Source organism: Polyodon spathula, chromosome 13 (genome assembly GCF_017654505.1).
Source record: "Polyodon spathula isolate WHYD16114869_AA chromosome 13, ASM1765450v1, whole genome shotgun sequence".
Classification (NCBI taxonomy): Eukaryota; Metazoa; Chordata; class Actinopteri; order Acipenseriformes; family Polyodontidae; genus Polyodon; species Polyodon spathula.
Window position 1 is genome coordinate 12,570,510 of NC_054546.1, and position 12,609 is coordinate 12,583,118.

The 12,609-nt window shown below is 35.0% G+C and overlaps 1 protein-coding gene across 2 annotated transcripts; it reads right to left on the reverse strand.

The window, feature by feature from the left end:
- Positions 1-788: 788 nt before the first annotated feature.
- On the reverse strand, positions 789-10,109 carry LOC121325755 (nucleolar complex protein 3 homolog). Of its 2 annotated transcripts, none has more exons than XM_041268697.1 (21): positions 9,878-10,109; positions 9,086-9,290; positions 8,810-8,936; positions 8,517-8,674; positions 8,093-8,143; positions 7,210-7,340; positions 6,469-6,630; positions 5,931-6,024; positions 5,585-5,760; positions 5,141-5,269; positions 4,638-4,769; positions 4,451-4,531; positions 3,749-3,849; positions 3,469-3,541; positions 3,157-3,220; positions 2,997-3,068; positions 2,414-2,595; positions 2,008-2,136; positions 1,792-1,889; positions 1,349-1,433; positions 789-1,165 (listed from the first exon to the last, which is right to left on the reverse strand). In XM_041268697.1, exons 1-21 carry the CDS (start codon positions 9,884-9,886, stop codon positions 1,037-1,039), a joined length of 2,388 nt encoding a protein of 795 aa, XP_041124631.1. In that variant the 5' UTR covers positions 9,887-10,109; the 3' UTR covers positions 789-1,036. The 2 variants fall into 2 exon arrangements, with proteins under 2 accessions (XP_041124631.1, XP_041124630.1); XM_041268696.1 differs by having other exon boundaries at positions 8,093-8,146.
- Between the last annotated feature and the right edge of the window lie 2,500 nt (positions 10,110-12,609).

A 12,609-nucleotide genomic window follows, 5' to 3' on the forward strand; every position in this document is an offset into this window, starting at 1 on the left:
TAATATTGTTGGTTGTGTTTCCACAGGAAACCTGCCCTGAGGGAGGATGATGATGTGCAGGTGAGGGGGGTTGGGCACTGCCAGGAAGGAGAGTGGAAGTTGAGGGTGCTGCTGCCTGGGAGAAGAGGAAGGTAAACTGCACTTTTCTGCATACTAAAGTCTTGTTTTAGATTCTTATTGTCTGCATTCAATAATTCTTCAGACTTAATTCTAAGAATGAATGACTGCACAAAATAAGAATCTTTTATTAGACTGAAAGTGGAGAAAAGTGCAGTTTACCTTCCTCTTCTCTCAGGCAGCAACACCCTCAGCTTTCACTCCCCTCCCTGGGGGAGTATCCTAACCCCCCCCCCTTTCTATCCTACCTCATCTTCCTCCTCCTCTGGAAACAATCATTTCAAACTGCTGTCTTCAGGGAGGGAGGGCCATGGGATTAGCCCACTGCATCACCAGCTGTCACAAGAAAGCTATTTCACAGTAAATATAAGCAAAATTAACACATTATTTGAAAATAAAGGAAATAACCATCTGGATTTCAACACAGCCCCTCCCCTCCCCCTCTAGATTTTTCATTGACACTTTTTGCTCCAGTCCCTATGCTATGCAGTCTTAACATAGAAGACCCCAAACACACAAGTAGGTTGTGTAAAAGATATATACAAGGAAGGTTCTCCATTAGGGTAAAAGTTAATTCGTTTATTTACCGTTTGAAAACGACTCCATTAAATGGCACTCCAACATCGCTAATCAATACTGTATTACAATTAAAATTGCTGACTTGATTTGGATAATTTTACTGGAATTTATTCAAACACAACAGGTTGTAAAAAAAAAAAAAAAAACACCATCTTGAGAATTTAATTTTAATTGCTCCTCTGGCATATGGTCTTCAAATATCCACTATCGTCTTTCATTAACACATTCCCATCCGTCCGTTCCTTAACCTGTTGGCTTTTCATAATGCAAACCACAATAATGATAGTCTCTTTTACAGTCCTGTGTTAAACACCACAGTCCCAAAGCTGGCCACTGTTCTCTATATAAATGCCTTCCTGAAATGCACTGCAAAATCCAAATCAGACAGGATCGAGGTAGCTTCAAGACGGCTGTCAATTTGTTTCTTCAAATCACTGTCCAGCAATGCATCTCCAATTGTAAACTTCTCCTGTATATACATAAAAAAAAATGCTGTTAGGGAAATCTAGCTCATTAGTTTAAATGAATACATGCAAATACCATGTTCACAGGTCTTTTCTAACAAGAAATAACTTTGAATGAGAGCCTAATAAGTGGATTTAGTCACATAGGATACATTTAACACAGTGCATTTGAAATTTGAAGGAATAACCTTTTTCTTTGATGATGGTGTTGCAACTGGAGGATTGAAAGTCATTCCTTTTATACTATAATCCTCGAAAAGGTCAGTAGCAGATCTAGGAAAAAAACAAAAATTACATTACTTTTTTTGTACAGATGAAACAAGAACATATGATCATTAAGTCATGCTGTTTTGTAATTTGTTTAAAATGTATACAAAGTGTACGACTGGATTAAGACAATTGTCAGCACATTCAACATATTAAAATTTACGGTTACTGAAATATCAATATGGAATGCATTTAAATATATTAGGTGCATAGTCCCGAGATGAACCCTATCACTGATTGTAAGCAACAGAGTTTGACTTAATCAGAACGAGCCTTAAGAAGGCAACTTAAAGGGTGATTCATACAAGCCTTCATAAAGCAGTCATAAATTCCAGAAGTAGAGAAAGAGGGTTGAACATCTTACTTTCTACTGAGAGCCACGTTAAGGGCTCCTGAGCCCTCGCTTGGTGCCCCCACAATGAGATGAGCTGCAAACTTCCGCACAATAGGGTGATAGTGTCTCTAAATAAATTTAAAAAAACACAACACAAAGAAGAAATAAAGCCATGGCAGGACTTAGAATATCTGCTAATTTAAAGTAGAGGCGGTATGTTTTCAATTAAAATCAATGAACACTCACCTGAAGTGTATGCAGCTCCCACAGAGAAGTATTCTGAGGATTACAATACTCTGGTTCATCAAGCTCGGGCAGATATATCCCACTACCCTGCGACTCATTATCCAACAAGATATCGGACTTGGGGAATGTCTAAAATGAAAAGAACATACAATGAAAACTGATGCAAAATACAGCTACCTTGGCAACAAAGTATTTAACTGGTTTGTTACTTTCTCCTTCTAGTAAGCCGTTTCTTTGACAATGAAATTGCCTTTTCCGTTTAGTGACAAAACATAAATGGGACATAAGTTTAAAAAAAGAACATCCATATATATTTATTTAAAAAAAACTTGTGAGCGGTGTACATACAACAGACCTACTCATTATTGAGTCCACAGTGTGGGAGTTTGTGCAGTTCACTACTTACGTGCATTAGCACCCTGTTTGTTGCCAAGATGCCGACTGTTGAATTTGGTAGCACTTGTAGAGAGAGCGTGGTGAGGCGTTTAATGAAAGCAAGCGCTCTCTGTACTGAAACCTGCTTCCTGCGCTTAGTCAGCATGACGTCCAGACACTGCAGGACAATGATCATATCATCATTCGTAGTACCTGTGGGAATGAAATGCAACTTTACAACTTGCTTAAAAATGAGTCAAAAAAAAAAAAAAGTATATTGGCATTTTTTCACAATATGAACTTGCCAGAAAGTAACTAAAATCGAAGGCGTTTAATAATAATGCTTTGCTGAATAATGGATCACACAGACGAATACAAAATAGGATAAAAACTAAAATGTCATGGATATGTTATAAAGCACCAGATTCAGACACCAAGTTCATGTTTTGGATTTCATTTTAATCCATGTACAAAATATCAAACACCCTTAGGCCAATTCATCAAAACCAGACTTCTTGCAATATTATACCAAGATCTTGCAATATTATCTTACATTTTTTATATATATATATATATATATATATATAAGAATATGCAATAAAATGAAAGCATACCTGCATGTAGTCTGAGTAGAGTTTTGTAGAGGTGTGTGTAGAATTTCAATGGGTCAATGTTCAGTACGTCACCTGCAACAGAAAAAGGTATTTGTCATTTTATTGAAACACAAAAAGGATAATGAATTGAAAACACTGGAGGAAAGGTCTTTTGACATACCTTGACCAGACAGAACATGAAAAGCAGTCTGAATACAATGAAGGCTTTCCCTGTAGCTCAAATCCTACAGGAAACAATTAAAAAAAAAAAATTTAAATGTTGGGATAGATACAAGTAAAAACACAGTTTGAGGGCACTGTTTTTTTGGGGTTTTTTTGTTATTTACTTTACATGTATCAGAATGCATATGGGTTTCATAATATAAATCTATTTCAGGTATAAAGTGCAAAAGGCCATAGTTTAGAACCAATATTCAGTGCTTTTTGGATTTAAAACACATAATAAAAATACCCAACAAACACTTGTATTTACCCCAGATTCAATGAGTTTGTGCAGCACAATCAGCAGATCATCAAAGAACTCCACATTAATAAGGTGGGCAAACCTAATGGGGGGGGGGGGGGGGACAATGTTATTTTTTAAGCTGAATTTACTGGGCTAGAAGCAAAGCACACGATACACAATTCTTCTTATTTATTATTGTATTGTATATTACTGGATTGGCCTTCATTGTATTCTTAAAAACAATATTAACTATTTTTAAAAAAGCATAACACATGTCCCCATCTGAAAACTCCACTTTATGTCTTACTTTGCGAGACCTTCCAAAACACAAGAGAGCAGAATTGACTTCTGAGCTTTCTTCAGTATCCTGAAGTAGGTTAAAAACACAATGTTCAGGGTCTCTGTGTGCTGATTGAGACAAAAAAATATACATGTAACAACTGTTCACATACATTAATAATGCCAACATATGTTTTAGAGTATGTACAGTAAACACTTGTGACTAGCCTAGCCGGAACTGTTAAGATGACACACCCAATAAAATGAAAATACATTTTCAGGCTGTTAAGTATTATTACTCAGGATCAGAGCAGAAAATACATTTGGCTTTTTAGAGGATGTAGCTAGATTATTTCGCCGTCACTCAGGAGCCTCTTTGCCTAACATCCAACAGAGGGCATGTGGCTGAGGTAAGTTCTTAAACTGTAGGTTGCTTATTATTTTTCTAAGAGTACTTGCATTATTCTGCTCTTCCACAAATTTCTCCCCGTCTGCTGCGTATAAAACTTTACACCTGCAGGCCATTGTTGTTTGTTTTGGTATTTATTGGCTGTGTTTTGTTGTGTTCATGTACTGGTGGTAGTTTGTTTTAAAAAAACTGAGGTTAGCAGTGAACCTTATTACATACAGGTCTTGCACTACAACCATGTACAATACATCTGTAGAATACTGATGTTTATAGAAACACTACTGTTCACCATGTACTGTATTATCACCAGAAAACACCTACCAGTTTAAGCTTTTTCTCTTTGCTTTCTGTTGCTTCAGCTTCTAGAAGTTCTTTTTCTAACTTCTCTTCAGCTTTCTTCCACTAAAAATAAATACAAAATAGATTATTTTAAGATGATTCACACTTTAAGAGCTCAAATCTCAGCAGCACATCAGCACCACAGCGTTGTAGTAAAATGAAGAGTGACCTTTCTTTGCATTCTTGAAAGATGTTTTCTCTTTTCTTTGAAGTTCATGAATCTCTTTTTGGGGGCAATATCATCTGCATCTTTCTTAACTTCCACTTCTTTTACTCTCAAGCAAAGCAGAGCCTTCAGAACCTGTTATTAAAAAACGTACATAATATGTAATTCAAAGAAAAAACAATTCATGGAATAAGTGTTACTGACAGGTAAAGAGATATGGGAGGTATAACGTTTAGCTTGTACAACTGTACAGTATATAATACAATCCATGACTTGGTGTTCGTCTAAACAATTACCCCTATATAGAACATTGCATGCTATGTTTATTTGGCAGAATTTGTATGCAGTGCTTGAAATTGTATGGATTTTGTATTCCTTTAAATTTTACAAAGCCTAAAATATACAAAATAATGTAATAAATGTACTCCATATAAAAAAGGACTACTTAGTAATTGGTCCTTAAGGTACATGTAGTATAAATATTAAGGAGCTAAGGATTTACTTACCTCTGGTTTGACCTCATAGTTTCTACTTTTGACAAGACCAGAGATCACTTTAACCATTCCGAGAGACGCTTGACCAACTTTGTCTTGTTTAAAAAGCTTCCTCACTGCTTCACAGCTCATTTCTGAAACCTAGAAATAAAACCGGAGCAACAGCGAGGATTACTTCTCATGAAGCGCAATAATTCAAGAGTGTTCATTGAACAGCTAAGGGTTAGGGTTTTAAAATGGTTGCACAGACTTTAGAACAAAAATATTTGAACACACCTATAAACATAGCAGCAGTAATCTCTATTGCTAAATTCAGTTTACTTTAGTAAACAAATTAAAAGATATTCAACTACAAACCAAAGATCACAAGTTTGGATCGCCAATTAAATTCGTAATTATCAAATGTAACTTATTCTGGGGAGATTTCACAATTAAACTAAGAGGAGTAGTAGTCACCTTTTTACACTCATGATTCATAAGGGGTACAATCATCACAATGATATTGTTGTGGAAGTTGAAGTGAGGCAAAGCTACCAGGAGCTCACAAAGACACTTTACGGCTACTTCAGCCAGACCTTTGTAAGACTTTAATGAAACAACGTCACTTTTCTTTTTCTTCATCTGTTTCCAGTCTATGGGAAGAACATACAAAACCGCTTGTCAAATAAATGCACATTTCAGCAACGTCATGACCATCTTTTAATGCTTGCTATAAAACAAATAGTTATTTTATGATGTAATGATTCTAATGCAAAAAGTTTGTCTAGATATTTACACATTCAAATATTTGATCTTCCCATACCTTTAACAGTTTGCTCCAAGTTCTCAAGGTAAAACTTGTACTGACTTACTAAACCTTCTTCAAACTCTCGTAGTTGCTGGGTTTCTTTTTTAACCTAAAAATGAAACACACGCACATACAAGTTAGATGCTAGGCAGCTATGGAATAACCATCTTTGGTAATTGACCGCTAATACTGTTTGATGCCACAAAGCTGACACACAAGAACAAATGTGTCTCAAAAAAAAAAAAAAAAGCATGTAGTGTTTATATAACACAGCAAATACTAAGTCAGTAATTCAAACAGTCTCTGAACAGTGAGGTTTTGGCGGTGCACCAAAAGCAGCTCACAGACTGCACCTTTGTACATGCAGCAGACTGCACCTGAAAATGCAGTTTATGCAACTTTAGAGGTCATACCAGTAAAACACCTAATAAAAATAAATAAGTTAAGGCTGAAAGATACAGTAAACAGAAACCTTAAAATCACAGGAATCTGCAATACATCAATAGGTCCCTGTATAATATTTAAGCAAGAAAAAGCAATATGATTACAATACCTTAGTAGACTTTTCTGCTTCAGTCAAGGGCCGAATCCTGTAAGAAGGAACTATGTCCTTAAAGATCTCCATCAGTGAGACCATCACTAGTTTTCGAACTGTGACGGCCACATATGGATCCAACTCTACCAGCATTGAGCGAAGCTCCTTCAACTTCTTAATCTGGGGGAAAAAATAATCAAGGACTTAGAAGCAGTTGCATCACCAAACTCTCAAACATGATAGCTTACAAACATTTGGATTGTAAAGCCAAGCTGGTAAGCAAATTGACCACAAAAATACATTGCAATCATGTTCAGTTTTACACAATACATTCATTTTATATATATATATATATATATATATATATATATATATATATATATATATCTATATATAAATATATATATATTGATTTAATTATTATTGGTGTGTTAACTGAATTCAAATGTTTAGCCTACTTTGAGGAAACAGACCTCCTTGCAGTGTTTGCACTGCACAAAGGTACATTTAAAAGGACACAAGCTGCACCTACACTATATCACCCTGTGAGCCAAACTAGAAAATGAATAGTTACCTGTTTTATTTTAAACACAGTTGTTATTATACTGGTAACATTTTAAAGGGAACATTTAAAACATACGTATAGTTAAAACCTTAATTATAAATAAACTATTTTAACTTTTAAATATGTCTGGTCACTAAAGATGTTAAATAAGTCAAACAGACATTCCTTTCAAAGCTTGCAGATGCAACACTTACATTGGCTGATGGATCTGACAAAATGGATGATCCCAGAGCAGCAATGCAAACCTTTCTCTCCTCTAGTCTCTTCCTCCGTAGGACCACCAGCTCTTGTGTGGTTAGCAATGGAAGAAGCTTTGGAGCGCTAACTTTAAAAAAGTACAAAATTTAAAAAATTCATCAGAAGGAATTCTGAGTAACAGCAAAGGACGGTCTGCAGGGGGCGCCAAGATATTAGAGATTAAGTCTTCTGGAAATTCAAAACTGATGCATGTCTATGTATTATATTTAGGGCTTCTGTTTCTCGGTTTTTATTCATTTCATTTTTCGGTGCTTATCTTGAGCTATTTTCAAATTATATGTAAATCTTTTTTGGGGCTTTCACTGTTTGTATGAAATAATTGTTTTCATTTTTTTCTGCCACAATATGTATAGTAACTCAATATATAACCGATTTCATTTTTTTTTGTATTGGGGTTGTTTTATCAGTCAAAACTGAAAATCAGAAGCCCTAATTACATTGTGTGTCAGTTCTTGAAGAGTAGCAGTGGGCATAATGAACAATGTGCACCCTATTTCAATATTTTCTGTAGCTGCAGGGCACAGTATTAAGACTCAAATAATAACTAAAGACTACATTAATATTACAGCAGTATGTTGTGAAGACATCCAAAATCATTGCCAGGTTACCAGGTTTTTTTTAAATAGTTTAGCTGAGAAACCTTGTTTGTTCAGAATGAAAATAACAACTTAGTTTAGATGAATTAATTTCACAAAAATTTACAGTACAATGCAAAGAACACCTTTAAGATGCTTTACATACATTTAAACATCACATTACGCAAAAATGGAAGATTGGTTGACACAGAATACGGAGACAAACCCTCCAATTTTGTTTTACCTTCTTCAGCACCATCACCTTCATCCCCATGTTCCTTCTCTACTTTCTTTACTACTGCAGAAACAGGACAATAAATACAATTTAAAAAAAAAAAACAGTGAATCAAATTGCAATATTAAAAGAAATGTAATTCACAATTTGTACATAATGTGTTTACTGTAATGATACAAAACAAACGTACATATAAAACATCAAATCAATTATAAACATCTCGGTTAAAAAAAAAAAAAAAAGAAGAACAAACACAAACAGGAACAAAGACTTCCAATGACAAGAACTCAAAATAATAATAAATTAAACAAATAAATAAATAAATAAAAAACATGACAGTAATTCAGCTTTTCAGGAAGACATGACAAGTGATTGGCTCTCATCCAGATCATGAAGCTGGTTAATGAATGGTTCGAAGTAGATTGTTCAGTACCTGGTTTCTCCATAGTCTGGGGAATAATGCCAGTCTTGTCTTTGATGGGCAGCAGATGAATAAGCTCTTTTTCCTGCTCCTTCTGCATCAGTCTAGGCACCTTCTCATACTTATCCATCACATTCTCCTGTTTGCGCTTCCTGGCATGGACTGGTTCACTGTACATTAATGCAGATAAATGAGCATTTAACAGGGTTGTTAAACAGGTTATAAATGTCCTTTAGAACAGTTGCTGCTGAAAGCACTAAACACATAGGATTCTGATTTTCCACAGGGAATCACTCAAACTGTACCTGGAGGAAAGGTCTCTTGTTAGGAATGAGGCCTTTTGAGCCATGGCCTTCATCTGCTCCAGATCATCATCTTCCATCATATCTACAGGGAGAGTTTCCTCAAACTCCTCCTCATCTTCCTCATCCTCTGTAATCAACAAATTTCCAGAGGAGGTGGGGGGATTGAACAAAAATATGTGCTTTCCTTTGGTCAAAGTATACAATACACATCATAACAAATGCATATGCAAAGATTCTAAGAAGACTGTAGACAATGCAATGAGAAAAAACTCCTACCTGGCCTTTTCTTGTACCGCTCCAGTGGAAGAGGAGTTCGGGTTGCAGCATTATTGAGAGCTTGCTTGAGCTTCTTCTGCTCCTTCCGGTGTTTCTTTGCAGCGCTTTGCTGCTTGAACTGCCTGTTCTTTAATTTGTTTTCAATCTTGACATTGCTGGTTTTCAGTAACTTACGAAAGCTTGGTGCTTTCTTCTTGTTTTTTCTCTGGTGGAGGAAATTGATCACAGTAAATCAACAAACAATTGGGATAGCTGTGGTCAGTCACTCCAGTAAAGCTTGGTTCGGTGTAGTGCCACGGCTAAAACTACTCACTCTTGACATTACCAATTATCAAAATGTGTTCATGGTAAGCAACATAAAAATAACATTCACAATACTGTACTTTACAAGATCTACTTATGAGCTGATCTAAAGGCAGTTTACACTTTACATGAGTCAGAAAGGGGAGACTACACACTTTTTTTTTGTTGTTGTTTTTTGTTTGTTCCCCCCCCCCCCCATTACATCAAAATTTCCTTAAATGATAAATCTATGAATATAATTGTATTGTATGAATTGCTGGACTGTTGATATCGAAGTGTCAGTTAGGAAGGATGTGTCAAACAATTGTTTCTATGGCTTTGGGAGCTACTTTGCAGAAATAAACCACCACATGGACAGCAGGCATGAAAACACAAACTTCGAATTCATTGTTATAAAATCTGAGATTCTACACTCTTAACGACAGTTTTACAGTTCTTGTTACAGTTTGTCTCAATCACGTATACAATGATAAAAGATGATAAACTTACCGGTGCCATTTTATATTAAGCTTCTTTCCAGGGGATTTTCTTGCTCACCAGAAAAAAACAGATTTCACTTCCAACAAAATGTTAGCAAAAATGTTTCATAATGTACAACAAAAACGCAAAGTACACTAACGTGTAAATTCAGTTTCTGCTTCTAGTACCTAAAACGTCAAACCGCTTGTTTACAAATGTGTTTCTCTCCGAAAATTAGAACACATGTGGGCCTTCCAGCAACCGGAAGTGAATCGTCTTGCCAATTTAACAGTGTCTCAGTGACATTGTAGGTGTTTCATCAGATCGCCACCAGATGGCGGGGATGACTAACAACAACAACCAATAAACCAGATTTTAGAAAAGATGCATGCAGTATATTTGAATGGAAATTGGCAATATATCATTGTTCTCTCACTCTGTATATGGAGTAAGACCAAAACTGAGCGAATACGTGTGTAACATGCATCAGCAAAAATGATTGAGACAATCAATCACGGTTACCTACGTATTTGTGAATCCTAGTTGTGACTGGTTTGGTTATTGAAGACTATTTAAAACCTGTAACACACAATTTACAAAATGCTTATTATTTAATACACATTGTCCCACTATCTGTGGGTATGTATATATATGCCATAGTTACATTTTTCACCTGAATTGTTGCTTGTCAAATTGCGATTGAAAGTTAGTATACAGATATTGTCCCGGATTCCTGAGGTTTCTGGCTTGTGATACACACAGCCCGTCTCTATCTGTGCTCATAATTTATATATTAAATATATATATATATATATATATATATATATTATATATATATATATATATATATAAACTGAGCTAGATCTAAAGCAACAGAAAAGAATGTCCATTAATACTTTACTTATACATTGTTATTACTTATTGTGCTTAATGTTCTTTGATTCAGAAGTGAGAATATGCTAGTAAAAATGTGTGATTGACTACAGACTTAAATGCATTGTATAGTGTAGATTGTACATGTTTATGGTAGATTGTACTGGTTCTTATGCTAGATTCCATCATTCCAGTCTGAGGGGGATAGCTCCAAAATGACATTGCTTGGGATCTGTCATCTGCAGCATATTTTTGTTACTATGCCACTTTTACTTTTAAAACATATGGCATGCATGACAGATTATATATATATATATATATTATATATAATATATATATATATTATATATATATATAGATATATATCAATTCACCAAATGATTTGTTTGTTGCATGTTTTCCTTTTCTCTCCTTGTTACAATTCTCTACAGTCATTGTTTATGCAGATCATTCCCAGTTGCTCCCTGTCAAACAACAGATCAGTACATTGCCTGTGGAACATCTATATTGCCACAAGTTTGGTATGAACTAGGATTTGTGATGGAGCAGTTTCCATAAAATTACAGCTAGTATACTTAGAATGTAGTCAATACTGCTTTCAGCTCTCGACCTGAATAATATTTAAACCACCAAAAGTACATGTCTGTGTATTTTCTGCCAAACAAAAGTAAGAAAAAATAACACACTTCAAGGCATTCTGCTTCTGAGATTTATTTACAATGGGGAGTTGTAACTAGTGGTCTGTAACAGGGAGAGAGATCCCATCTATTTACAATCAATTTTATATACAGTACCTCCTTGGTAAGTTAGAAAAACTGTACAATAGAGAGCAGGAGTAGAAAATAAGGGGAACAAAATTGCATTGAACTACTGAATATATAAATTAAAATACAAATCTAGACACATGCTATAAGGAGAATAAGCTTTAAATAAGCAGAACACAAAAGCAACATAATATCCCAACATAAATCAATTATGTGTGGTCAAATAAAACAAAATAACAATACAGAATTACAAACTATTGAAACATAAGAAAAAAACCCACAACTGGCAAAGTAAAATACAGGAAATGTTGCTATAAGTGAGAATAATAGGAGTCAGCCTTTTTATTTACCGCGCTATGCATAAAAATAGAAACACAACCAATTAGTTACTACCTTCTAACCAAACTATCAAAGCTGTACTGTTATATTTGGAGACATCACTAAAGCTTGCAACCACAGTTTACATCAGCTTTCGTTTGCCATCAAGATGGACCCCCCCCCCCCCCCCCCCCCGTAAAACATTAAAATGCCATGTGCCATTTTGTGTTCTCTATTGCACTTGATAAGAAGATGCAGAGTTTCTTCAGAAAAATTAAATGTGTGCAATATTGGCCAGAAAAAAGTCACATTACAAGGCTTCATGGGCTGAGAGATATAGATATAGATCTTTGTTTAGCTGTGTTTTTTTCTGTTTTGTTTTGCTATTGTTTCTGTCAATCCAGGCTAATTTGATTAAATACACCACTTTAAACACCTTCTAGTACCTGGCAATCACAAATCAAACACAATCACAAGCATCATGTTTCTATTTGTAAAACAGAGTTTATCTAAGGAATGTTTCTGTAATTACATTTACTGTGGTTTAGATAATAAGTGCAGCATACATGTTGTGAGATTTTTCAGCCTCTGCCTTTTGTAATTCATCTCAAGCTTTTTGATATAACCTTTTTTTTATTATAATAAGTATCTAAACAACAATAAAACTGAAATTAAAAAAAAACGTTAGTGAAGATTAATGGTTTGGTCCATATAGCGTTTTTAGGAATCTGCTGGTTTGATGGGTAACTTAAACCTGGGTGGATGGTTTTATGAGTGATATTTCACATCTACACAAAAGCACCAACA